We start from the raw sequence: 27,144 nt of genomic DNA on the forward strand, positions 1-27,144 counted from the left end.
CAATTCTTTTCATTCTTTTTTCTTTATTCTGTTTCTTGGCAGTTATTTCCACCATTTCATCTTTTAGCTCACTTATTCATTCTTCTGCCTCAGTTATTCTCTTATTGATTCCTTCTAGTGTATTTTTCATTTCAGTTATTTTGTTCATCTCTGTTTGTTTGTTCTTTAGTTCTTCTAGATCTTTGTTAAACATTTCTTGTATTGTCTCAATCCGTGCCTCCATTCTATTTCTGAGACTTTGGATCATCTTTACTATCATCACTCTGAATTCTTTTTCATGTAGATTGCCTATTTCTTCTTCATTTATTTGGTCTTGTAGGATTTTACCTTGCTCCTTCATCTGTGACATATTTTTTTGTCACCCCCCCCCTTTTTTTTTATGAGTGGGACTGTGTTCCTCTCTTACTGGTTGTTTGGCCTGAGGCTTCCAACAGTGGAGCTTGTAGGCTATTGGGTAGAGCTGGGTCTTGGTGCTGAGATGAAGACCTCCAGGAGACTTCACTCCAATGAATATTCCCTGGGGTCTGAGGTTCTCTGTTAGTCCAGTGGTTTGGACTCGGAGCTCCCACCGCAGGAGCTTCGGCCGGACCCCCGGCCCGTGAATCTAGATTCTGCAAGCTGTGCAGGGCGGCAAAAAAAAAAAAAAAAAAAATAGGAGAATAACAAAGTAAAGAAATAAAATTAGACTAGGAAACTAACAGATATGTTAGAAAGAATGCACAAATAAAAATATAGATGAAACAACAACCAGAAGGTAAAACAGAACCACAGTAGTTAAACAGAGGAGGAGAAAAAAAAAAAAAAGGTGGAAAAGGCCTTGGCTGTGGAGGGCGGGGCCTAAGCAGGGGCGGGGTTTGGGAGGTGGGCACAGCCTATGCTTAGGACTAATGTGATTATCTTAATGAGGGATTTTCACTGGCTCTATTATGTTTCAGTTTTTTACAACCTTTATATTTGGTATTCTTAAGAAATCAACAAAAATAGTTCAATTAAAAATGTGTTTTTTGAATTAGGGAAAAGAAGAAAAAGAAAGTAGAGGAAAACAAAAGAATTCTTGGTTTTTAGAAAGATGACACTATTTATTAGGTCTTCATGCTAAAAGAGAGTTTGGATTTTATAAAATACAATATTAGTGGAAGTATATTACAGTAAACCTAAAGTTATAACTTCCCTTTACTAAAGAGACATCATTCATGTTATATAAAGAAAAAAATGCAAAAGGAAAAAGAAAATACTTAAATACCTTTAAAATTGCTAATAAATACATCCAAGATTGTTAAATTTAACAGAAAGTTGGCTGAAGCCTTAACTACAAAATAATGATAAAACAATCTTAACATATTGCTGCTTTATTTTACTGAGACAAGGATGCCATAATAAGCTTGAAGTACTTTTTAAAAAATTAATTAATTAATTAATTTTTGGCTACATTGGGTCTTCGTTGCTGTGTGCGGGTTTTCTCTAGCTGCAGTGAGCAGGGGCTACTCTTCGTTGCGGTGCATGGCCTTCTCATTGCGGTGGCTTCCCGTTGCAGAGCATGGGCTCTAGGCACGTGGGCTTCAGTAGTTGTGGCACACAGGCTCAGTAGTTGTGGCTTGCGGGCTCTAGAGAGCAGGCTCAGTAGTTGTGGTGCATGGGCTTAGTTGCTCCGTGGCATGTGGGATCTTCCCGGACCAGGGCTCAAACCCATGTCCCCTGCATTGGGAGGCAGATTCTTAACCACTGTGCCACCAGGGAAGCCCCAGCTTGAAGTACTTTTAATGTCCCCATTGTATATATTCTGCCTAATATATAGAGGAATAATCTCTACATAACTTACAATTCTAAAACAAAGTTTCCAAATTTCATTTAATATTGTATGACGTCTTTTCTCTCTCAGAATTAATACAGTGCCTATTAGCAGGTTTCTTAACCTATCTAAGCCTTAGTTTCCTCAACTACAACATAGGGAAAATATTCTATGAAGATTAAGTGAGAACGTGCAGTCCTCATGCAGAACATGAGAACAATAGTACGTGAACTTTTTCACTCTATCATTATCTCTTTGTTATATGATGGCCTAAAAAGAATAATCAGTCTGATTATTAATACTATTTTGTCTAATGTATAGACTGTGCTTTTAGCGCTTGATAAACATACATACTAGCTTGAGTTGAATTCTTAGAAAGTTAAAAATATTATATCTTAGCTCTCCCATGTGCCATTTCTGTCCAATATGTCTTTCTCAAAGGTCACCAGTTACATATAATATCCCAAGTTTCTGACCTATGCTGATGACAGATCTCCATCTATTGTGATGTCATCCAGTACTTGATGGTAATATTTCACATGATATTTTCTTCTGGCTACAGTTTAAAGAGCACTTCCTGTTTGTAGGGTCAAGCCTACCACATTATCAAAATATGTAACTCAAGGATTACAGTATGACTTCCTGTGATTTTATTTCTATATCGTTGCCTTAAGTAGCAATGAGTAAATCTTCTAAATTATGTCGAAAGACTTCTTGTCCACGAAGCAATATATTCTGCAATCTCATTGATAAAATTGTTAAAAGACCATCCTTGCAGTTTTTGGGTCAGTGGGGATATCACTGTTATGAACCCAGGATTTACAGAACACTGGCAACAATTCTGAGGTACAGCGACTTGGATGGGTTTGACATACTACTCACAGATTATATTGCATTTGTCGAAAAATCAGGATACTGTTTTGAACTAAATTTTAATCTTGAATTTAGTGAAATATGTGTGAATACAATTCTGTACTGGGTTTTTGCCAGAAAAGGTAATCCTGACTTTGTGGAATTGCTCCTCAAGAGGACAAAAGACTATATTCAAGACAGAAGTTGTAACCTGGCACTGATATGGAGGTAATAATCTCATATGTTTTCAACATAAAAGGAGAAAATTTCTCTTTAGGAGGTTATACTACTTCTTTTTTTCTAAAATGTATATGCATAGTGACTACATATGGATAAAGAATCCTGACTTGATTGCTCATTCATTTGTTCATTCCTTCATTATTTATTCAATAAAACTTTACCTTTATGTAAAGTATTATGTACCAATAAATTACTAGTGGTTTGCTCTATAAAGCTTATATGTAAGTGTTCAAGGTAATGCAATGTTACACAACCTAGATTTCTGTAACTAGTCAAAGACATTGTTTTTTTGTAATACTGTGATCTCTTCTTTTTGAGAATACTGAGAATGTTTACCTATAAACTGTCTAAATTGACTTTCAAAGTATAATTCAGGATATACACACATATTCACTTAATAATACTTGTTAAACATAATAATTCCCTATTTTTATGTTAAACATTATAAATTTGACTCCAAATTCTCCAGAATTGAACACAGCGAAAGCCAAATACCTGATTCAATCTGTTATAGAACCAAATTTTCACATTGTCTGAACATGTCAATCTAGCTAATGAATACTACTGAGGATCTTAGAATAAAATGTCCAATATGACCTCGTTGTAGTCTGTAATACAGATTTTAAAGTTACTTAGTTTGCACTAACTGCAATGTACTTTTTGGTTTTAGGTATTAGTTTGATTAGAACAGATGTGCATTTATTCATTCATTCAACAAAGTACTTATCACCTTACTATGCATGAGGCACTGTACTAGGCATGATGATAGAACCATGTATTCAGTGAAAAACGAGACAGATAAGATCAGTTTAAGATTAAACCAATTTAGATTCTGCCTGAAGCAGAGCTGTTTTCTTGATTGTGTATCACTGTGGTGAAGGAGAACCACTGGATTACTTTCCTTAATGATAACCCAAGTACAAAAACTGAGAGCTGAAGTCTTCAGTATCAAAAAATAAAACCCAAAATAGTACTTTTTGGTTGTTTTACGACCGTTATATTTGTAACTATAGCAGAGATCAGCAGCTTCTATCACTGAGTGTCACTAGCTGGGTTAAGTAGTGCCTATGTGTATCCCTGGCAGGCCCATGGGAAAGAAAAATGAAGTAAAACAAAGGAAGAGAGGATAAGTTAAAAAAAGATTAATGAGGGGCAAGAAGGGAAAACTGAAAGGAAAGAAAGGAAAATGAAAGAAAAACACACAGTGGGACATGATAGAGTGCCATTAACAACTGTCTTAATAAACTGTTATAAGATTAACAGATTTTGACTTAGATGCATCCACAAGGTAAAACACATTACAGGCCAATTCTACGTACCACAATATCTTTAGGATCTTTCAGATTCACAGAATTTTAGATTCAGATGGAACCTAAGAATTCATTAGCAAACCTCCCCTAACCCCTCTTCCTGGGTAGCAACTCCCAGAGTGCATCTCTGGTTGGTGCTCATCTGGTCTCTGCTTGAATAACTCTAGTAGTAGTGAGTTAACTATTTCCTGAGGTAAACCATTCCTTTGCCAGGGACCCTTCTCTTTCCTAGCCACTCATTTTCCCTCAAAGATTTTACCCAGTCCCATGACTTTAAATATTACGATATGCCAATGACTCCCAAATCTTTATCTCCAGCCATGACCTCTCCTCTGAGCTCCAGACTCCTCCTATATGAGGCTGTCTGCTCAACATCTCCACAGAGCATCTCAAATTTAACAGAATCAAAACAGAATACTGATCTTACTCACACTCTACCTGCCAACTTGCTCCTTCCCCTGAATTCTGCCCTTGATTAATGGCCTCTGTTGCTCAGGCCAAAAATCTAGGATTTATGCTTGCTTCTTCTCTTTCTTTCACAACACATCGGCAAATCTTTTTGATTTTATCTCTAAAATATGTAACAATTAGTTATACTTTTCATCTCCTCTGTTTCTAACCTAGGTGAAGCCACCATCACCTCTTGCTTAGACAACTCCAACAGACTCCTAAAAAGTCTTCCAGCTTCCACTCTTCCCTCTTACAATCCATTCTTGACTCAGAAGCCTGAGTGACCTTATAAAAATGTAAAATAGGTCATACCACCCATGCTTAAAATCAACCAAAGTTTTCCTACTACAGGTGAAATAAAATTCAAACCCAATACCCATTTTTTAAAACTCCCATATGATCTGTCCCCAAATCCAATCTCCTGAATTCTAATCTCATGTCATTCTCCCCCTTGAACACTATATTCCAACCACACATTGGTTGTCCACTGTCTACTCTTGCTAAAAGTGAGCTCCATGAAAGGAGGAACTTTGACTACTGCTTCAACATTGAATCCTCATGTCTAGAACTATGCAGATACATAGCAAGTGGTTAATGAAGATTGTGTTGGATGAAAAAGTGAATTTTTATACAGCTTTATTAGATTCTTCTTCCTCATAGTGCACTGAATTGTCTCCATTTCTCCAACTCTGCCCCCAGAGATATAGAGTACAAAGTCTACTCATTCTCTGTCCTGTATGAAAACCTCTCAAATATTTGAACATAGCTATTATGTTCCCATAATGAATACCTTACGTCTCCTATTATCTGTTGTTCTTTATTTCCATAGCAGCATCATTCTTTGGTCACCTCCCCCTGTATACACTCCAGTTTGATAATTTCCCTAATCCAATAATGAAGTGTCTAAATAGGTCCCTGGAGGAGAAGAAACAGAATTAATGAGAGAAAGGAACTTAAGTTTTTTCATTTTTGCAATAAACCTGCAAAAATAAATGCCACAGTATGGCAGACTGTAAGTGGATAAAGAGAGATGACATCATTCAGTTAAAATAACAATAATCATTTACTAAGCATTTTCTAAGTACCAGGCACTGTGTTATTTGCTGAGGATACAAAAACAAAGTAGACATATTTCCTGATTTTGGAGAGCTCACAGACTAGTACGTAAGCAATAAAAAATTATAATTATACTGTAAGTTCAAAAATAGAAGCATATAGAGGTAGAAAGTACGGAGGACATCTTCAACACTATTGGGGAGGAGCAGGTATCTGAGAAGGCACTTTAGAAGAGGTGATGTCTTAAATTTATTTTTAAAATGTAGAAAGGAGTTTTCCCTGTCCTTCCCTTGAAGAAATGTAATCTAGGCAGAGAGAGGCTGACTAAAGCCAAGAGAGATACAAACATGTTGTATCCAGTGACTACAGGCAATTCAGCAATTGCTAGAGAGTGAGATGGAAATCAGGTAATAGTGACAGATAAGGCCTAAAAGAGAACCCTTGAAGGACCTTTGTAGGCCATACTAAGGAATTTGAAATTTATACCACGGGTGATGCCCAATCAGTGAAGGTCTTTTCAGACTCGGAGTATGAAAATATTCATCAGCTCCCGTCTGAAGACTGGACTGTGGGAAGGGAGGGTGCAGCTAGAATTAGGGAGACTAGTTAGTAGACTGCTCAAACACTCCAGGTAAAATGGCAGCTCCAGAATTTCTGTAGAGGAAGGGTTGAGGGAAGCAATCTGATTGAAAAGAGGGAGGTGGTTAGAGGAGGTGCTTGAAACTGAATTTGCATAGCATGCCCAGTGTGCTAACTAAGATTACATGTGTACTTATAATAGTTTTGGGGGAAGAACTAATCTGCTCTACCACCATCTCCCCCAATCCCTAGGTAAATTATAATGAGGACTTAAACTAAAAACGATAGCAATAGGGAAAAGAAGAGATATTACTAAATAGAATAACCAGGCATTACAGTAGGTGATTAGAAGTAGAAAATGAAAGAGAAGAGTTAATCTTCAGATTTCTAAATTTTGAGACTTGTTGATGATTGTATTAGCTTCCTTTTGCTGCTGTAACAAAGCTGCCACAAACTTAGTGGCTTAAAATAATATAAATTTATTATTTTATAGTTCTGAAGGTCAGAAGTCCAAAATGAGGCTACAAGGGCTAAAATCAAGATGTCACAGGGTGGGTTCCTTCTGGAGGCTCTAAGGGAGAGCCTTAGAGGGCTCTAGCTAGATGCTCTAGCTGCCTTTGCCAGCTTCTAGAGCTGCCTACATTCCTTGGTTCATGGTCTCTTCCTCCATCTTCAAAGCCAACACTGTAGTCCTATCTCCTTCACTGGCTCTGCTTCTATCATTCTCTGACACCTCTTATAAGGACTCTTGTGATTATACTGGGCCCACCTGGATAATCTCGCACCTCAAGATCCTTATCCTAATTACATCTGCAAAATCCTTTTTGCCATATTGAGAGGCCATTTCAGTCTACCACAATGGTCATGCCACAAATCTATCAAAATTAATACAAGAGACTACAAAGTCAGTTTTGGACGCATGTGTTTGCATTGCCTAAGGGATATCCAGGTAAAGATGTGCAGTAGGTGGCTATTATGTAGTGTCATCCTTGATGTCTCTTTTATATTGCACATCTTAGTCTGTCAGGACATCTGTTGAGTCTACCTTTAAACAATATACAGAATTTGATCATCTCCACTGTTATCACCCAAGCTAAGTGATTTCTCTCCTTCTATCCCATAACAAATTCTCAATAAAGGTGAGATTGTGCTGCTATTTTTACTCAGAATCTCCAATGGTTCTTCCATTCCATTTAGGGTAAAAGATGAAGTTCTTAGAGTGATCTGCAAGGCTTTACACGATGTGACATCCCATTACCTCTGTCCTCATTTCCTACTATCCCTCACCCTTTTCACACTTTTAGCCACACAGGCTCCCTTACTCTTCCTTCACCACCCCAGGCACACTCTCCTGCCTTAGGGTTCTTAAATGTCCAAATGGCTAACTTCTTCATCTCCTTCTTCTTTATCCAATGTCACATTTCAGTAGAGCCCTCTCCTATCATCCTATTTAAAATTGGAAAATGCCAAAAGTTCAGGACCAGACACTTTCATGAATATCAAACATTCAAAGAAGCCTTAATCCTTCTCAAACCATCCAAAAAATTGAAAAGGAAGGAATGCTCCCAAACTCATTCTATGAGGCCAGCATTAGCCTGATACCAAAAGCAGATAAAGGCACTTTGAAAAAAATAATTAAATAAAATAAAATTACAGGCCAATATCCCTGATGAACATAGATGCAAACATCCTATACAAAAGAATAACAAACCGAATTCAACAATACATTAAAAGGATATACACCATGATCAAGTAGAATTTATTCCAGGGATGTAAGAATGGTTCGATATGTGTAAATCAATCAACCTGATACACCACATTAACAAAACAAAGAATAACACCATATAATCATCTCAATAGAGGCAGAAAAAACATTTGACAAAATTCAACATCCATTTATGATATAAACTCTCAACAAAGTGGGTATAGAGCGAACATACCTCAACATAATGAAAGCTATATATGATAAACTCATTGTTAACATATTATTCAATGGTGAAAACCTGAAAGCTTTTCCTCTAAGATCAGGAACAAGAAAAGGATGCCCACTATCACCATTTTTATTCAACATAGTATTGGAAGTCCTAGCTACAGCAAATCAAACAAGAAAAAGAGACAAAATTGGAAAAATTGGAAAGAAAAAGTAAAACCGTCACTACTTGCAGGTGACATGATACTATATAGAGAAAACCCTAAAGGGTCCACCAAAAATTTATTAGAACTAATAAACGAATTCAGTAAAGTTGCAGGATACAAAATCAATAAAGAAATCTATTGCATTTCTAAATGTTAGTAACTATCAGAAAGAGAAATTAAGAAAACAATCCCATTTATAATCGTATCAAAAGAATAAAACATCTCGCAATAAATTTAACCAAGGAGGTGAAAGACCTGTACTCTGAAAACTATAAGATATTGGGATTTCCCTGGTGGTGCAGTGGTTAAGAATCTGCCTGCCAATGCAGGGGACACGGGTTCGAGCCCTGGTTCGGGAAGATCCCACATGCTGCAGAGCAACTAAGCCTGTGCGCCACAACTACTGAGCCTGCGTTCTAGAGCCTGCAAGCCACAACTACTGAAGCCCGAGCACCTAGAGCCCATGCTCTGCAACAAGAGAAGCCACTGCAGTGAGAAGTCCACACACTGCAATGAAGAGTAGCCCCCTCTCGCTGCAACTAGAGAAAGCCTGTGTGCAGCAACAAAGACCAAATGCAGCCAAAATAAATAAATAAATAAATAAATAAATAAATAAATAAATAAATAAATAAATAAATAAATAAATAAACTTACCAAAAAAAAACCCTATAAGATATTGATGATAGAAATTGAAGATATTGATGAAAGAAATGGAAAGATATACCATGCTCATGGATTCAAAGAATTAACAGTTAAAATGTCCAAACTACCCAAAGCAATCTACAGATTCAATGCAATCCCTATCAGAATAACAATGGTATTTTTCATGAAACTGAAACCAATAATCCTAAAATTTGTATGGAATCTTGAAAGACCATGGACAGCCAAAGCAATCTTGATAAAGAAGAACAAAGCTGGAGGTATCATGCTCCCTGATTTCAAACTATACTACAAAGCTATAGCCATCAAAAATGTATAGTACTGGCATAAAAACAGGCACATAGATCAATGGAACAGAATAGAGAGTCCAAAAATAAACCCATGCTTATATGGTTAATCAATCTACAACAAAGGAGGCAAGAATATACAACGGGGAAAAGACAACGTCTTCAATAAATGGTGTTGGGAAAACTGGACAGCTACACACAAGAGAACCAACCTGGACCACTTTCTTACACCATATACAAAAATATACTCAAAATGGTTACAGACCTAAATATAAGACCTGAAACCATAAAACTTCTAGATGAAAACATAGGCAGTATGCAATTTTACATCAGTCAGTAATATTTTTTTGGGTATGTATCCTCAGGCAAGGGCAACAAAAGCAAAAATAAACGAATGGGACTACATCAAACTAAAAAGCTTTTGGATAGCAAAGGAAACCATCAACAAAATGAAAAGGCAACCTACTGAGTGGGGAGAGTTACGTGCAAACAATATATCCAACCAGTGGTTAATATCTAAAACATATAAAGAACTCATACAACTCAATATTATAAAAATCAAATTTAAAGAGGTTCAGGGGACCTGAATAGGTATTTTTTTCCCAAGGAAGACATACAGATGGGCTATAGATATGTGAAAAGATGCTCGACATCACTAATCATCAGAGAATTGCAAATTAAAACCATAATGAGGGCTTCCCTGGTGGCGCAGAGATTGAGAATCCGCCTGCCAATGCAAGGGACATGGGTTTGAGCCCTGGTCCAGGAAGATCCCACATGCCATGGAGCAACTAAGCCCCTGCGCCACAACTACTGAGCCTGCGCTCTAGAGTCCACAAGTCACAACTACTGAGCATGTGTGCCACAACTACTGAAGCCCACATGCCTAGAGCCTGCGCTCCACAACAAGAGAATCCACCGCAATGAGAAGCCTGCGCACCACAACCAAGAGCAGCCCCCGCTCACCACAACTAGAGAAAGCCCGTGTACAGCAACAAAGACCCAACTCAGCCATAAATAAATAGATAAATAAATAAATAAATAACTATATTTATAAAACCACAATGAGATATCACCTCCCCCCGTCAGAATGCCTATTACCAAAAAGACAACCAATAACTGTTAGTGAAGATGTAGAGAAAAGGGAACCCTTGTGCACTGTTGGTGGGAATGTAAATTGGTGCAGCCACTATGGAAAACAGTATGTAGTTTCCTCAAAAAAATTAAAAATAGAGTTACCATATGATCCAGCAATTCCACTTCTGGGTATTTATGTGAAGAAAATGAAAATACTAATTAAAAAAGATACATGCACCCCTACGTTCCTTGCAGCATTATTTACAATAGCCAAGATATGGAAGCAACCTAAGTGTCCATCAATAGATGAATGGATAAAGAAGTAGTGTCTGTGCATATATACATATATACATATATACATATATACAATGTATTATTACTCAGCCATACAAAAGAATAAAATCTTGCTATTTGTGACAACATGGACAGATTTAGAGGGCAGTATGCTAAGTGAAATAAGTCAGATAGAGAAAAACAAATACTGTATGATTTCACTTACATGTGGAATCTAAAAAACAAAACAAATGAACAAACAAAACAAAAAGGAAACCGACTCATAGATACAAACTGTTGGTTTCACGGCAGGGGTGGTATGGAATTGGGAAAAATAGGTGAAGGAGATTAAGAGGTACAAACTTCTAGTTATAAAATAAATAGGTAATGGGGATGTAATTTACAGCATAGGGAATATAGTCAATAATATTGTAATAACTTTGTACAGTGATAGATGATTAATTGTGGTGATCAATTCATATTGTGTATAAATATCAAACCACTATGTTATACACCTGAAACCAATATAATATTGCATGTCAACTGCATTTAAATTAAATAAATAAATAAAATAAAATTGAGAAATGCCCTCACTGCACCTTCCCAGAACTTCCACACTTCTTATCCTGCACTACTTTTTCTTTTTCCCATAATACTTATCAAACCTTCTAACATATTATAAAATTGGCTTGTTTGCTATGTTCATTCTGTTATGTATTGTCTGTTATCCCTCACTACTATATTAGCAAGAAAGTGGCATCTTTGTTTTGTTCACTCATATATCCCAAGTACCCAAAAGGGTGCCTGACATACAGTATGCATTCAGTAAGTATTTGTTGAATAAATTAATAGACAGTAGTTATCATGTTATGGTCATAGATGAAATTGCCTGAGAACAATTAATCAGATGAAAATTAGTCAAAAGGCCACATCTACTTTACTTAGATTTTGAGGGCAGAGGAAGAGGAATCAGTGAAAGAGGGTTGAGAATGAATAGTCAAAGAGGTAGATGCATAACTTGAAGAGAATGGTCCCACAGAGTCATGGGAAAACATCTCAAGAAAGTCAACTGTGTCAAATATCAAAGACAAAATGATTATGAAGAAAGGTCTATTAAATTGGCAGCTGGAAACCACAAGAGAAATGCTAGGAAAATTTTTAGAAATAATTATTATAGCTACAAAACGGAATCATTCCCTGCATGTCTATATGGAAATATTATGTCCCATTTCATAAGTGCATATATGACAGGTTTTCAGATACAGGGGGTTCAGTTCATTAACCTCACATTTAAAAATTGATTCTTGCTTTGCTTGCCTCATTCCATCCATATAAGTACTGTAATAATTAACTGTCAGGACAGATTAAGCAAATTTTGGTTTACAATAACATGGTCTTTAAACATGAGGATTAATTATATGTCATTTGGGTACAGACTAGACTTTTGAATCTCATTGTAAACCTATTTGAGTTTTAGTTATGTTTTCAACATTTTTGGTTCAAAATATCTTCTACAGTAATGTCAATCTTAATATCTTAAAATCAACTAATATCTCTACATCTTAACAAGGGCCACTTACAGTATTTTTTGTCCCCTAAGTCCCTTGAATTCCCATACTTATAAGTCTCTTAAGGTAAATATCTTCTTAAGAGTTAGCAAGATGAATAAATTAGATTGCTTTTGAAAATGTTAAATGATTGTGCTTCACTAAAATTCTGATTAGGCCCGAAAGCTACAGAGTAACTTTAAAATTAATAATATTTTTCAGGATAATGGTAAAAAAAAAAATCAATTAACATATATTTGAGTATGTACTATGGGCCAAGCATTGTTCTAGGCATTTAGGGATATAAAAGTGTATTAAACAGACAAAGAGTATTGCCCTGTAGAACTTAAAATTTTATAGTTTATCTTGCCCACCCATTGATTTTGAAGATAAGAAAATGAAAGATTAGAGACATTAAGCAAGTTGTCCAAAATGATAAGAGCTTAATGGAGCTAGGTACAAAGTGCCATAGAGTTTATTAGACAGGGTCTTATACGATGAGCAAGACTTGTTCCAGAATTGAAAATGGAAGGGAAGAACACACACAAATCAAAGAAATGTAAAAGAGTTGAATGCAGTGGTGGTTTGGGAAAGTGAATACCAACAATCAGGAGAGGGAATATAGAAGTAGTTTAGAAGTTCAATTTTGGATATGTGTTGGAAGTATTTGTGAAAAAGATGAGATGTTCAGGACAATATTGATCTGGAGATGACTCTAGGAGAGAGTGTATATATATTTTATACAGAATTAGAAGGATATATATAGTGCCACTGGTAGAGTGATGACAAAAATCCCACTTCTTAATTTCTAAAACACTATTCTGCACTGCACCACGCTATTTTTTTTTTTTTTAATCACAAAATCTTGGCATTTCAGAGCTCAGTGAAGCTTTGGAGATAAACTAGTTGGTCTAGTAATTTTCAAACTGTACTTTTTGGAGCTCCTGACAAGAGAATCACCATATGGGAGGTCTCTAGGACCCCAAATACACTTCAACCAGAGAACTTATCTAATACAAAAGATGTATTTTATATAGCTAGTTCTTGCATAACAATATTCCAGTGTTGGTTTATGTTTGTAAATGAAACATTCTTTCCAATCTTTTTATTGCCAAACACCTACTATGACCTTCAAGTCTTAGATCCAGAATAACCTACAGGCAATGACTAACCCAGGTAGAGTTAGGTGCCCCTCCTTGGTGCTTCTACAGTTCCCCAAGCATGTCTCTATTGTAGCAATTATCACCTTGTATTGTATTTATTGAATTACTTGTTTGTTTCCCTTACTAGACTATAATAAGCATCTTGAGATCAAGGACTACATCTTTCATCTTTGCATATCTAGTACTCAGTACACCCTGGACAAGCCAGTGTTAAATAAATTAGTTAATGAATGGATGAGCAAATGAATACATAAATGCATGAGGAAATGGAGACTCAAAGAAGCTGACTTACTAGTTAGGAGAACTAAAACCTAGAACCTAGAACCTTTAAATCTCTATTGTTTTTAGCACTATACCATGTTGCCTCCCATCTTATTTGAAATCTTAAAGTTCTTTTTGAATAATGCTTTTCTTGCTAGGCATAATTGTCCGAAACTAATATTTATAGTTTGTATGCTGTTCTGCAGAATATATTAGTATTTTATTAGACCAATCAAGAGAATTCCAGAGACAAGGACCATAAATAAAATTTCCCTTTCTTTAGTCCTAAAAGCCATGTCTACTTGGCCAAATCAAAGCTTGATAATTAACACAAAATTCCCTGTGGCTGATTCTACCATGTCCTATCTACATATAGTGATCAATTCAATAGCAAACTTAAATGTCTATTAAATGAAACAATTGCAAGAACTATACACAATTAGAAAAAAATAACATTTTCATTTCTGTCATAAGGGAGGAGAAATTTTCAAGTCCAGCCATCATATAGCACTCCAGGAAAAACAAGATTTCAGAGAACTCTCAAAACTCTACTGAAGAAGGCAAATTAAATTCTGTCCTTGAGGGACCTGATATGACCCTCATCATAATTTACATTTCTTCAACCTGAAAATATCAACTCTGATTTTATTAAAGTGAAAAAATAGAATTAAGGTAGTTGCACTTATTCCTTTTCAGTCTAATTTTCAAACTCAATTAAATCTCAAGCTTGATACATGATCAAGAACAACAAAAACAAAAGGGTCACAGAATTCTGTTCTATTAATAAAGCGAAATAAAAAAGTCTGTCCCTCTTTTCCATTTTAGATTTTCCAGAGCTATATCAGTTTTATAATATTAGTTCTAATCACTATGGATTTCTCAAATGAGAAACAGAATTGCTATTACTAAAACTAAACACTTTCCACACATTGTAAATCTTTTTGTTTGTTTGTTTTTACAAGTGTGAAGGGGATTTAAGTGTGTAGTACAGTTTTCTTATTTTTTGACCTTCAGGTTGGCCTAGATTCTGAGTGGAAAACTCTTTTTAAGACATACTATATATAAAGGAGAAGTTACATTAATGTTATTTAAGATATTTACTATTTAAGATAATACTATTATTTTCCCTTTACTGTTAAGACAAAGTTTTTACCACATTCCTTAATTCTATATTCAATGAGGTTTTTCTTGTTTGTCTGATTCACAGAACTTTCACACCAGTATACTGTCGAAGCCCATTAAGTGGCATCACACCTCTACTTTATGTAGCTCAGACGAGACAATCCAATATCTTAAAAATACTCCTGCAATATGGAATCGTAGAAAGAGAAAAAAACCCTATCAACATTGTGTTAACAATATTGCTCTACCCCTCAAGAGTGAGAATAATGGTTGATCATGAACTGGTAGACATCCAGGAAGATGCCAAAACATGTTTAGTGCTTTGTTCCAGAGTGTTTTCTGTCATTTCAACCAGGGAAATAGAGGTAAGCAAAATATTGTACTTTGGGTGTGGGTTCAAATGTTGATCAATTTTAAGATAAAATTGTGAGGCAAGAATAAAGTTAATTTTTAATCTATCAATCCAGTGAATCACTGAGTATATGCTTATAAATTAAAAATAGGCAAAATTCTAATTATCTTGAATATTAGCTCTTTTATTTCATAATTTTATGTCTTCTAAATAAGAAATAATTTTTTAAGTTAGTATAGCTTATTTTAGTAGTTATTAAGTAGATGTATATTATTATTACATTCTAATTACATAATAACCTGTTTATTAGGATTTCTATGTCTCTTAAAAACAGAACAGGGCTTCCCTGGTGGCTCAGTGGTTAAGAATCTGCCTGCCAATGCAGGGGACACAGGTTTGAGCCTGGGTCGGGGAAGATCCCATATGCCGCAGAGCAACTAAGCCTGTGCGCCACAACTACCGAGTCCGCGAGCCACAACTACTGAGCCCACAAGCCTAGAGCCTGTGCTCCACAACAAGAGAAGCCACCGCGATAAGAAGCCCATGCACTGCAACGAAGAGTAGCCCCCACTCACCACAACTAGAGAAAGCCCGCGCACAGCAACAAAGACCCAACGCAGCCAAAAATAAATAAATTTAAAAACAAAAAAAAACCCAGAACAAATTAAACTTTTAACAGACTTCTTTTCCAATAGAATATTGTAAAATGAAAGTTACATTTCTCCCCACTATAATCACATACCAAGAAACACATTTTCCTTTTCAAAATTCCTGAACAATTTTAAGCATGAAAATATAAAGGCTTTAAATATTTGCTCAATTGAAAATATCTATCCCTCAGAAATGTGAAGAGTTTCTCCTTGATAAGGTTTAAAAAAAAAATCAACCACATGAAGGGCATGTTTATCCTGTCAAAATGAACTGTAAGTTTCAGCATCAAATTGTATAGTGTCTATTAGTATCAAGAAATAAGTCTAAAATAGACAACTGATGGGAACATACTGTACAGCACAGGGAACTCTACTTTATACACTGTAGTGTCCTAAATGGAGGGGATATATGTATATGTATATGTATGACTGTTTCATTTTGCTGTGCAGTAGAAGCTAACACAACATTGTAAAGCAACTATACTCCAATAAAAATTAATTAAAAAAAAAGAAATAAGTCTGCATAATGTAAAGAAAGTTACCCCTATAAATTTAAACCAGTCAAAGTGCCAAGGAATCTAGCAGTTCCCCTTATCTTTAAAGGTGTGACTTCAGAAATAAACTCCTAAGAAATATAGTTCTGCTGGGTCTTCAATTTTTTTTTTTTTTTTTTTTTTTTTTTGGCTGTGTTGGGTCTTCGTTTCTGTGCGAGGGCTTTCTCTAGTTGCGGCAAGTGGGGGCCACTCTTCATCGCGGTGCGCGGGCCTCTCACTATCGCAGGCTCTCTTGTTGCGGAGCACAGGCTCCAGACACGCAGGCTCAGTAGTTGTGGCTCACGGGCCTAGTGGCTCCGCGGCATGTGGGATCTTCCCAGACCAGGGCTCGAACCCGTGTCCCCTGCATTGGCAGGCAGATTCTCAACCGCTGCGCCACCAGGGAAGCCCGGGTCTTCAATTTTTTAAGCCTTAACAATGCATATCAATCAACCATGCCTGGGCCAACTGTAAGGAGAGCAAATTCGTCAAATTATTTTGGCAACCAATTTTTTTATTTTTAAAGCATTTTTAAAAAAATTTTATTTTATTTATCTATTTTTGTCTGCATTGGGTCTTCGTTGCCGCGCATGGGCTTTCTCTAGTTATGGCGAGAGGGGGCTACTCTTGGTTGTGGTCCGTGGACTTCCCATTGCGGTGGCTTCTCTTGTTGCGGAGCATGGGCTCTAGGTGCTCGGGCTTCAGTAGTTGCGGCTCACAGGCTCAGTTGTTGTGACTCACAGGTTCTAGAGCGCAGGCTCAGTAGTTGTGGCACACGGGCTTAGTTGCTCTGCAGCAAGTGGGATCTTCCCGGACCAGGGCTCGAAACTGTGTCCCCTGCATTGGCAGGCAGATTCTTAACCACTGTGCCACAAGGGAAGCCCTGGCAACCAATTTTTGTTGCTGTTTTTTGTTGTTTTTGTTTTTATGGCTGCACCACACGGCATGTGGAATCTTAGTTTAGTTCGCTGACCAGGGATTGAACCCGCGCCACCTGTACTGGAAGTGTGGAGTCTTAACAACTGGACCGCCAGAGAAGTCCTTGGCAACTAATTTTTAAAACAAAAAAATAAAAAAAATTTTTTTGCTTCTCTATATATACAATGGAATACTACTCAGCCATAAAAAGAAAAGAAATTGAGTTATTTGTAGTGAGGTGGATGGACTTAGAGACTGTCATATAGAGTGAAGTAAGTCAGAAAGAGAAAAACAAATACCATATGTTAACACATATATATGGAATCTAAAAAAAAAAAAAAAAGGTTCTGAAGAACCTAGGGACAGGACAGGAATAAAGATGCAGACATAGAGAATGGACTTGAGGACACAAGGAGGGGGAAGGGTAAGCTGGGACGAAGTGAGAGAGTGGCATGGACATATATACACAACCAAATGTAAAATAGCTAGCTAGTGGGAAGCAGCTGCATAGCACAGGGAGATCAGCTTGGTGCTTTGTGTCCACCTAGAGGGGTGGGGATAGGGAGGGTGGGAGGGAGACACGAGAGGGAGGAGATAGGGGTATGTACGTATATGTATAGCTGATTCACTTTGTTATACAGCAGAAACAGACACACCATTGTAAAGCAATTATACTCCAATAAAAATGTTAAAATTTTTTTTGCTTCTTTAGTAATTTGCTTGTCCTTGTCCAGTGTTAGTCCTGCACAATTTTTATAGGACATATTGATTCTCAACCAGCTCCATGAATGCTATTGCTGAGGTACACTCATAATAGAAGAGTATTAGGACAGAATGAGTTGATCAAAATCACCTGAGTGGCAAAGAAGTTAAAGCTGGATTCCAATCAATTTCAGCTTAATAAGTGAAGTAGCATTGAGCAATAAGGTGAAAAATGGCATAAAAACCAGCTTAAAGAACTTTAAATAACCCTGCTTTTCATTTCCACATTTGCCAGTTTTATTGTAAATATACATTTAGATATCTTTACTTCTAGACCACAGTTCTGTGATTGCAGAGGCTATGTCTATTTTGCGTAGCCTAGCAATTATCCCAAGCACCAAGGTCAATGCTGAGTATATATGAGATATTCTTTAAATAATTGTTTACTGAACAATGAAAAATTATATATCATTTAAGTTAAAGTGTCATGTAGTCTGTAGAGGGTAGGTTCTTCTGGAGAAGTACCTCTATAATACAGCAATGTCTTTTACTTCTAAATCAGCCTAATAACATTTGGCTTCTAGAACCAAATCTTTAAAAGGGTAGCTTAACTAAAACATAAAAAGTTATCTTCATGTGTATGGGCCTCTTGTTAGGTCTTCTCATGATTCAGCAGTATATAGTTTTACTCTACAATGGTTGGAATCACCTGGTGGAACTTTCAGGATTTATGTTGTCTGTGCCCAACCCCCCATCAACTAAATCAGAAATTCTGGAGTAGAACCTCAGCATTAATATTTTCTAAAGTCTCCTAGATAATTCCAGTCAAACTGGTCAAATTGGCAACACTACTCTAGAAGAAGCTAATAAACCATAAGTGTATGATCTGTCTAAAATTAAAAACATACAGATTCACTGTTGTAAGAAATAATGTTTTGTGTCCTTAGACACATTAAACCTTATATATGATTGTGAGAATAAAATGGGAGTAAAAATTCTTGCCTCAAGTGAAAATGTTTTAGAAAAAACATTATAAGGGTTAAATAAATTTAAGATACATTTTGTGAATTCAAATAAAAAAATTAAAATGTTTATAATTTGAACTAATCCAATGATTAATATTACAAAATTAACTATTTCTCTTTTCTTTAGACGCAGCTAAGTTTAGGAAGACGTCCAATTATTTCAAATTGGCTGGACTACATTCCTTCAACAAGATACAAAGATCCATGTGAACTATTACATCTTTGCAGAATAACCATCAGGGCTCAACTATTGACCAACAATATGCTCCCAAATGGAATATTTTCACTTCTAATTCCTGTTCGTCTACAGAACTACCTGAATTTAGAAAGCTAATGCACGTCTTTCTGCATTCTTTAAGGACGCTCACTGTTGTATGGTTTAGAAGTTAATAAACTATTAACTTCACACAAATTTTTACTGCATTGAACATTACATTAGAAAATATATTTTCACATGACACCCTAAATGAATCACTTTTAAATTAACATGTGGCTCTACCCATTAACTTTCTATACAGTGTAACAAATTATATGCATTTTAAAAATATTTTAGATTTATGCTTTTATTCTGTTTTTAAAAGTTGTTTTTGGCCTTAGAGCATTCTTACTTGTGGAAAATCTGGTCATATTAATGTTCTGAACTCTGAAGCTCTTATTTTTAGTATGTCCTAAGTTAGGTAAATATTATTTTATATTTTATATCCATAATAACAAACGTTTACTGAGTTATTTTGAAAATAAAACACTGTGTTTGGTAGTAGGGAATAATTAATGAAATTAAGAGGTGATCCCTTCCTTGAGAGAAGAATTTATAATTCTGTAGCATCCATGGTCACAAATAATACAAGGTAAAGAATTAGTCAACTAAAGTGTTGGGAATAGGATGACAGAAATAGATTATATTTGGACATAATTAGCCTAAAGTTACAACTTGGAGCTTGGGTATTTTGGTATGTGATACCCCTAAATACTAGCCCAGCAGTATTTTTTTTTTCCAGCAGTATTTTTTTAATGAGATATAATTGTGTAAAACAAAATAAGTTTCAGGTATATAACAGAACGATTCAATAAATTTATATACTGTGAAATAATCACCACAATAAGTCTAGTTAACACCCATCATCACACATAGTTACAAGTTTTTTTTCTTGTGATGAGAACTCCAGATCTACTCTTACCGACTTTCAAATACATAATACAATTATTAACTATAGTCACCATGCTGTACATTACATGCTCAGGATTTATTTATAACTGAAAGTTTGTACCTTTTGATCACCTTCACCCATTTCATCTACCCCCAAATTATATGCATTTTAATACAAAAAAGAAACAATTTTGACCCAACATCACATCAAAATGAAACTATTATCAGTTAAATCTGCATATCCTTTGGTTACAAAGAAACTTGTTTTCTTAAAAAAATTAGAATGTATTCTACAACAATTTTTTAGCTCTTTGCTTTTTGAATATCTAGGGTATTAGACTGTTCTCTATATAACTATGTGGTCAAACTGTTGCAACACAAAGATGAGAACTGGAAGATAATTCTCCATGGGTTTCTCATGTTTCCACCTGTCTTATGAGCAGAGGAACTGTCTTACTCTTGACTATCTTTTTAAGGATGTTTGTATAGTGACCAGCCTTAGAAGACAGAGATAGTGACTCCCTCTGAGCAGAGGGCAGTTTTGCTCAATATCTAATATAATAAAGGCAATGTCTTCCTCTGGGGAAGTGTTCAAGGAGGTTTGCTTGAAGCTCATTTTAAAAGCCTGGAGTTTCCCAAGCTTGGGATTCTTCAGCTATAACACCAATCCACTGTGTGCACATCTACCTGGACAACTACACATCTTAGAGGATGGGGGTACGTGGAACCAACACAAACAAGAAGCTCATGCTGCATGCTGTGTCACTAGTAATAAAGTTCTTTGTTTCTGACCCAGTCTTTCGTCTTCTGACAGAAAACAGTATGGTAAGCTAAACTGCTAGTTTGCAAGTAAGGTAAAAATCTTAGACACTTCACAGTCCTTGACAATGAGAATCTGTTCCCCACCTCATCACTGCATTTAGATCCATTTCAGTAGATTATGGTAGACAGTATCCATCCTCACTATCTGCAATCTGGGGACTATCAAAATTTTGACAATTCATAAGAAAAGGGTATCTATAGTAAGACAAAACAATTGTGTGATTTAAGTTTCTAAAGAACAGAATGGAAATAGCCAAGTAACAATATAACTAGATCACTTGCTCTTCCTCTCCTTCCACGTTCGTTCCCTTAACTGCATTACAGGGTTGGATTATAGAAATGCTTCCTTATTACACTTAAACTACATTTAATTATGATTGAGCATATTTTAAGCCCATAACTAAGTATATAGGAAGTTCAAACAACACACAATGTATTAATATTTGAATATTTTACCAGTAGCATATGATAATTATTTTAGTTGGAAATATGTGTTAACATGAAGAAAGTTAAAAAAAAAACAAAAACCTTAATCTAGCTTATAAAGAAAAACTAGATTGCTGATCCAGATGAAGTGATTCTTCTGGGCAAATATTTTAGCAAATCTTTTTACATTTATTCCCTAATTTCCATCCACTCGAACAGAGCTGCATGAATTTTATCTAGTCATCACTTCTACTGAACATGGCTCATACCTATGCTAGAGAGTGGGCAACAAGCAGCACCTACATTTCTGGAACTTCTTTCTTCTTTTTTTTGGGGGGGGGGGGCGCCATGTCACACGGTTTGTGGGATTTTAGTTCCCGGACCAGGGATCAAACCCGGGAACCTGGCAGTGAGAATGCCGAGTCCTAACCACTGGACCGTCAGGGAATTCTTTGAAACTTCCTTCTACTGGAATTCTTATTATTTCCATATTTCTCAACATGGTTGATGGCATCACCACCTAGAGTCATATTTAACTCTTCCCTTCTGTATTAATTTGCTAGGGCTGCCATAACAAAGTACAAAAATTAGGTGGCTAAAACAACAGTAATTTATTGTCTCACAGTTCTGGATCCCAGAAGTCTAAAACTGAGGTGTTAGCAGAACCACACACCCTCTGAAAACTGTAGGGGAATCCTTCCTAATTTCTGGTGGTTTTCCAGCAATCTTTGGCATTCTTTGGCTTGTAGATGTATCACTCCAATCCTCTATCTTCACATGGCATTCTCCCTGAGTCTCTGTGTCTTCACATGGCAATCTTCTTATAAGGACACCAGTCATATTGGATCAGGGGCCCACCCTCCTCCAGTATGACCTCATCTTAACTAATTATCAATACATTTGAAATGATCCTATTTCCAAATAAGGTCACATACTGAAGTACAGGGGGTTAGGACTTAACGAATCTTTTTCAAGGTGACACAATTCAATCCATAACACCTTCCCCTCACTAAAAAATCGGATAAGTCATGAATCGCTAAATCTGGTTAATCAACACTAAATCTCCTTAATATCTTTCAAATCAATGTCTTCTCTCCTCCACCAGCCACTCCACCCTCTCCATTTTCCTCCTTTACACACACACACACAAACCTGTTCCATTCTCACTGTTTCTACCCTTAATCATCAATTCTCTTCTGCACTACCGAGTTTCTTAAACTATCTCATCTCCTTGGTTTCAACCACACATCCCAAAACCATTTATGCTACCACCCAGATGATCTTTCTAAAATGGAAATCTTATCATGCTATTCCTCTACTACCACCACCACCATCCTCTTCCACTCTCTAGCAACAGACCTTAAAACTCTACAGTCATCTAAAGGAGAAACTGATAATAAAGCACTTCATCTTTTTGCCACTCTCTCATATGCACTCTATCCCCCAGCTAAACCAAACTGCTTACTGTTTCACATCTCTTTGCTTTTACATATGCTGATCCTTATCTAAAATGTTCTTCCCTTCCTGAACACTTGACATATTTTACTACCTTTTAAACTCCCTTGACGCACAAAGAACTGTAAACAGTTTTTGTGCTACTACCCTTCTTATGTTCCTATATTATCGTACTTATCACATGGTGTTCCAACGCTACTACATGCGTTTTTTTCTTAACTACACCTGAAAAGTCTACCTCAAGGTCAGACATCTTTTGTGCGCCTAGCACCTAGTACGTTGTCTGTTCCATAATAAATATTATTGAATTATATTTTTGGTAGTTTTTTTACCAAACTCTGAAACTTTTGCTTGAAGGGAAAGATTTAAAAATGTGCTACCAGAGAGGTTAAACTAAAAAGCAGCTAAAAAATAATTTAGGAAAAAGAAAGATTTTTAAAAATCGCTGCTTGCTAAAGAATGATCAGAATAGCTTTAAAATATTTTAAATGCATTACTCACCACATATCTATTAGAATGGCTAAAAAAAAATTTTTTAACTGACAATACACCAAGTACTAAAGAACATGTGGGACAACTGGACCTCTCATACACGGCTGACAGGAATGTAAAATGGTATAAGCCCTCTGGAAAAGAGTCTGCAGGCTTCTCATGAAGTTAAATATACACTTACAATATGACAGGGCCATTCCACTCCTATTTAACCTAGATAAATTAAAACTTAACACTCACACAAAAATCTGTACACAAATGTTTGTAACAGCTTTATTCATAATCGCCAAAAACTAGAAACCTAAATGTCCTTCAGTGAGTGAATGGATAAACTGTGGTACATACAAACAATGGAATACCAGGCAGCAATAAAAAGGTACAACCAAATGGATAAATTCTAAAGTACATTATGCTCAGTAAAAGAAGCCAGTCTCAAAAGGTTACATGCTATATGACTGGTAAAAACAAAACTATAGGGAAGGAATGCTTAACCATACTCAGTGATTGCTGGGTTAAAGTTAGGAGTCAGGGAAGAATTTGTCTACAAAGGGACAGTACTAAGGGAATCATCTGGCGGTGACAGAACTGTTGTGCATCTTGAGTGTGGTAGTACCATGAATCCATAAATGTGCCAAAATTCATAAAATTGTAGACCAAAAAAGATTTAATTTTACTGTTATGCAAATTTAAAAATAAACAAATGTATTACTTCCTAGGCATGAGGATAAGCTGCTCTTTTCCTCTACTCCCCTATACCTTACCCTTAGACTTGAAGAAGATTACTTTACGTGAGGAGAAAGGTGGAACAGACTAAAAGAATGACTTTGAGGTGGAAATTCAAGGAGTTTCCTAAAACATTATGGACATTTATCTTAAAAGACTGAATTATAAGATAATGATCTATAATTTTAGAGAAAGGCAAAGGCGAAGAGGTACTGAAGAGTAGAGCAAATAGACCTGAAAATTAAAGAATGGATTGTCTTCCTAGCATTCACCTCCATCCTATAGTACCATGACTTTATAATTATATCTGCATTTGATTTGCTTTTTCATATGTTTCGGCAACACACAAAATGATTGAAGAAAAAGTATTTAATTTTAAGAAGATATAAACCCATTTTTATTTCAGTATTCCAAATCTAAAATAAAAGGATTAATCAGTTGGCTGCAGTTTTTGCATCAAAAGCTGCAGAATGATGATGAAGAATTTCTTAAAAGTCTGGTGGAATTTAATATTGGGGTTAAATGTAAAGGGAAATTAATACATTTGAGTAAATGATATTCAGCATATTTAATACTTCACCCCTGTCTCTGCTTGCCTGTTTTTCTTCCACAGCCTGCTCCCCTTCTCCCTGTTATTGCTTCCTCCCTTTTCTTCCCTGCCCTCCCAAACAATGTGCCATTCCCTTTTCCTCCTCAGTACCTTCTAGAAATTTGCCACAAACCTAAATTATCTGCTTTTAGGAATGACTGCATAAAATATAATTCATTTCAAAGGCTGTGAATTGAAATGTGACTAATGGTCAAATTCAAATACTGTGGTGCTCTATTTCTAAAACATGAGAATAGGAAATAGAAGTAGTCTAATAAGACATTTAGTATATATCTAACGTAATTAACACTAATTTACAATTATTTTTCAAAAAAATTATGTGTCATTCAAATTATAACTTTTTCAATATATCTGGCTACTAATGTGTACTTAGAATGCTGAATAAAGTCAAAAATATTAGTATTATATTTTATAAAATAAAATACGTATATATTAACAAAAAATAGGGCCCTAATCAGCCTGTGAACAATTTTTTGTAATAGTAATTCACAGTAATACAAGTAACTATGAATCTTGCAGCTTACTGAATGTATACCCTGAGTTCCAGATACTTAAGTTTCCAAGAGTAATTTCCCTGTCTTAGGCCTTTGGGCTGAGATTATGTGAATAAGTCTTCTACTGAGCTGGAACTATAGAAATAAGGTGTTTGAGAAGACAACAGCTCTTTGCAGTTACTGAACAACTGATGGTCTTCCATTTTCTTTTGTCCATTTATAAAACCAGAATAACCTTTGGGTTAACTCTAAAAGGTGGTGTGAGCCACATGCCTGTGGAAACACAATTTATAAAATGCTCCCTTGTGAACCAACAATTAAGGCAAACATATCAATATTACCTTTCTGCTGCCTTGTTTACTCACCTAAAAAAGATGGTCAAAAATGAAAATTTGGAAAAGGGAAAAGAGAAGAAGTTGGTGAGTAGAAAATGGAACACCTGGCTATTTGGTAACTACTCCTTGCAGAAACACTCTCTGCGTTACAAAATATCTATTTGCTGAATTTCACCCTTTAGAACTATACTGAATGCCAAAAAGAATACTTTAAAATTCTCAGTATCATTCTAACAAACTTCAGAAGCATCCAGTGTTGGAATTTGGGGGTATTAATTAAGAAATCATTGAGTCATAATAAGAATGTAAAAGAAATATTGCTTCTGAATAACAGTGTAAAAGAAAACCTCGCCTAAGTTTTCAGACCTGCAAAGAAAGATTTCTTTTAGCTAAACTATTTATGATAACATTTTAAACCATAACTTGTAAATATAAATAAACTTAACATGAAGTTTCATAAATGAGAAAAAAGTGTCACGTTAGACTTTTTTCTAACATAAAAATCAGTTCTTTAAATAGTTCTCATTTTTTAAGTTATATAACAAATATTTTCTTATATAGAACATATAGATGATAATTCTGAGGTTAATATAATGTAATTTTCAATTAAAATACAAAATTTAGCAAATATTACTTTCTTTTGCTCTTGGGAAAAATGAATTCTAGGTTCCTCATATTAAGACATATTATTTCATTAGTATAAGATGTGAGTTGTTATTATTCTTCACTGTTTCCTGAAACTTGTTCAGCCCTGGGAAAATCTGCTTCATACTTCTTTTTGAGATTACTTAAATATGTTCGTAAACTGTCTGGATCCAATTGAGAGTTTCGAGCAGTTTGAATGAGCCTAGTAGCTAGATGGTACACAGCTCTCTGTCTTTCCATCTCAGGGGTACTCCTTTGGCTTTGCTGTTATTGAAAAAATATAGATAAAAATTAAAATATGAATAGTATGATTTTTATTTTGGCAATATCCTATCTCCTTTCATAGAAATAAGAACTCAATGGTTAACCAATCCCTTCGGATAAGTCAGCCCCATCCAACTAGCAAATCATGTACCAGAAGAAATAAATATTATTTTGGAGAATAAAATTTCTCATGAGTATTTACTACTTTATGACAGATCCTTAATCCTTGAAAACCACTTCACAATGAAAAAAAAAAAATCTGCTAAACGGACAAATATCTCAACACAACACCAAAGAGTAATAGAAAATCCACAGAGTTATGTTCTACAAACACTTTCTCATCAAAAAGGTATGGGAAAATAGCACTCTGCTCATTGCTATGCAGTTTTCATAATTTTAAATGTCACTCAGAGTACTACTCTGTATCTCCTACTTTAATTCCCCAGCAGATAAACTAGTGGACAGAATGGGCCATCAGTAAACTGCTTGTCCCTCAGAACAGTTCATATACAGGATTGCTAGAGCCTAAAAGAAAATACTGCCTGAGGGGTAAATTCCATTTTTAAAATAAGCAACATTAATTGCTAGTTGAAATTATGTCTTAATTATACTTACAAACTATACTTAAGGATACCCAAGAAATAATGTTTAAAATGGGAATCTTCTAATACTTTGGAAGACCTTTAGATATTCAGTCCTTGAATACTTCCCTTCAGGGTTGGGAGTATAGCTAGAAAATTCTTCATTCA

At 35.6% G+C, this 27,144-nt stretch overlaps 2 protein-coding genes across 3 annotated transcripts in view; one reads left to right on the top strand and one right to left on the bottom strand.

Annotated features, from left to right (window-relative positions):
- ASB17 (ankyrin repeat and SOCS box containing 17) lies at positions 1-23,155 on the top strand. The gene is made up of 3 exons (XM_082356081.1): positions 1-2,869; positions 14,888-15,167; positions 19,110-23,155. Exons 1-3 carry the CDS (start codon positions 2,469-2,471, stop codon positions 19,314-19,316), a joined length of 888 nt encoding a protein of 295 aa, XP_082212207.1. The 5' UTR covers positions 1-2,468; the 3' UTR covers positions 19,317-23,155.
- The window catches only part of MSH4 (mutS homolog 4), a 93,337-nt gene continuing 89,346 nt past the window's right edge, over positions 23,154-27,144 (bottom strand). For both annotated transcript variants that reach the window (XM_082355072.1, XM_082355071.1), the window contains one exon: positions 23,154-26,395. In XM_082355072.1, coding sequence (XP_082211198.1) covers positions 26,204-26,395 — 192 coding nt within the window. In that variant the 3' untranslated portion in view covers positions 23,154-26,203. The remainder of the gene's footprint in view (positions 26,396-27,144) is intronic.

The sequence above is a fragment of the Balaenoptera borealis genome (genome assembly GCF_965194805.1).
Source record: "Balaenoptera borealis genome assembly, chromosome: 1".
Taxonomy (NCBI): Eukaryota; Metazoa; Chordata; class Mammalia; order Artiodactyla; family Balaenopteridae; genus Balaenoptera; species Balaenoptera borealis.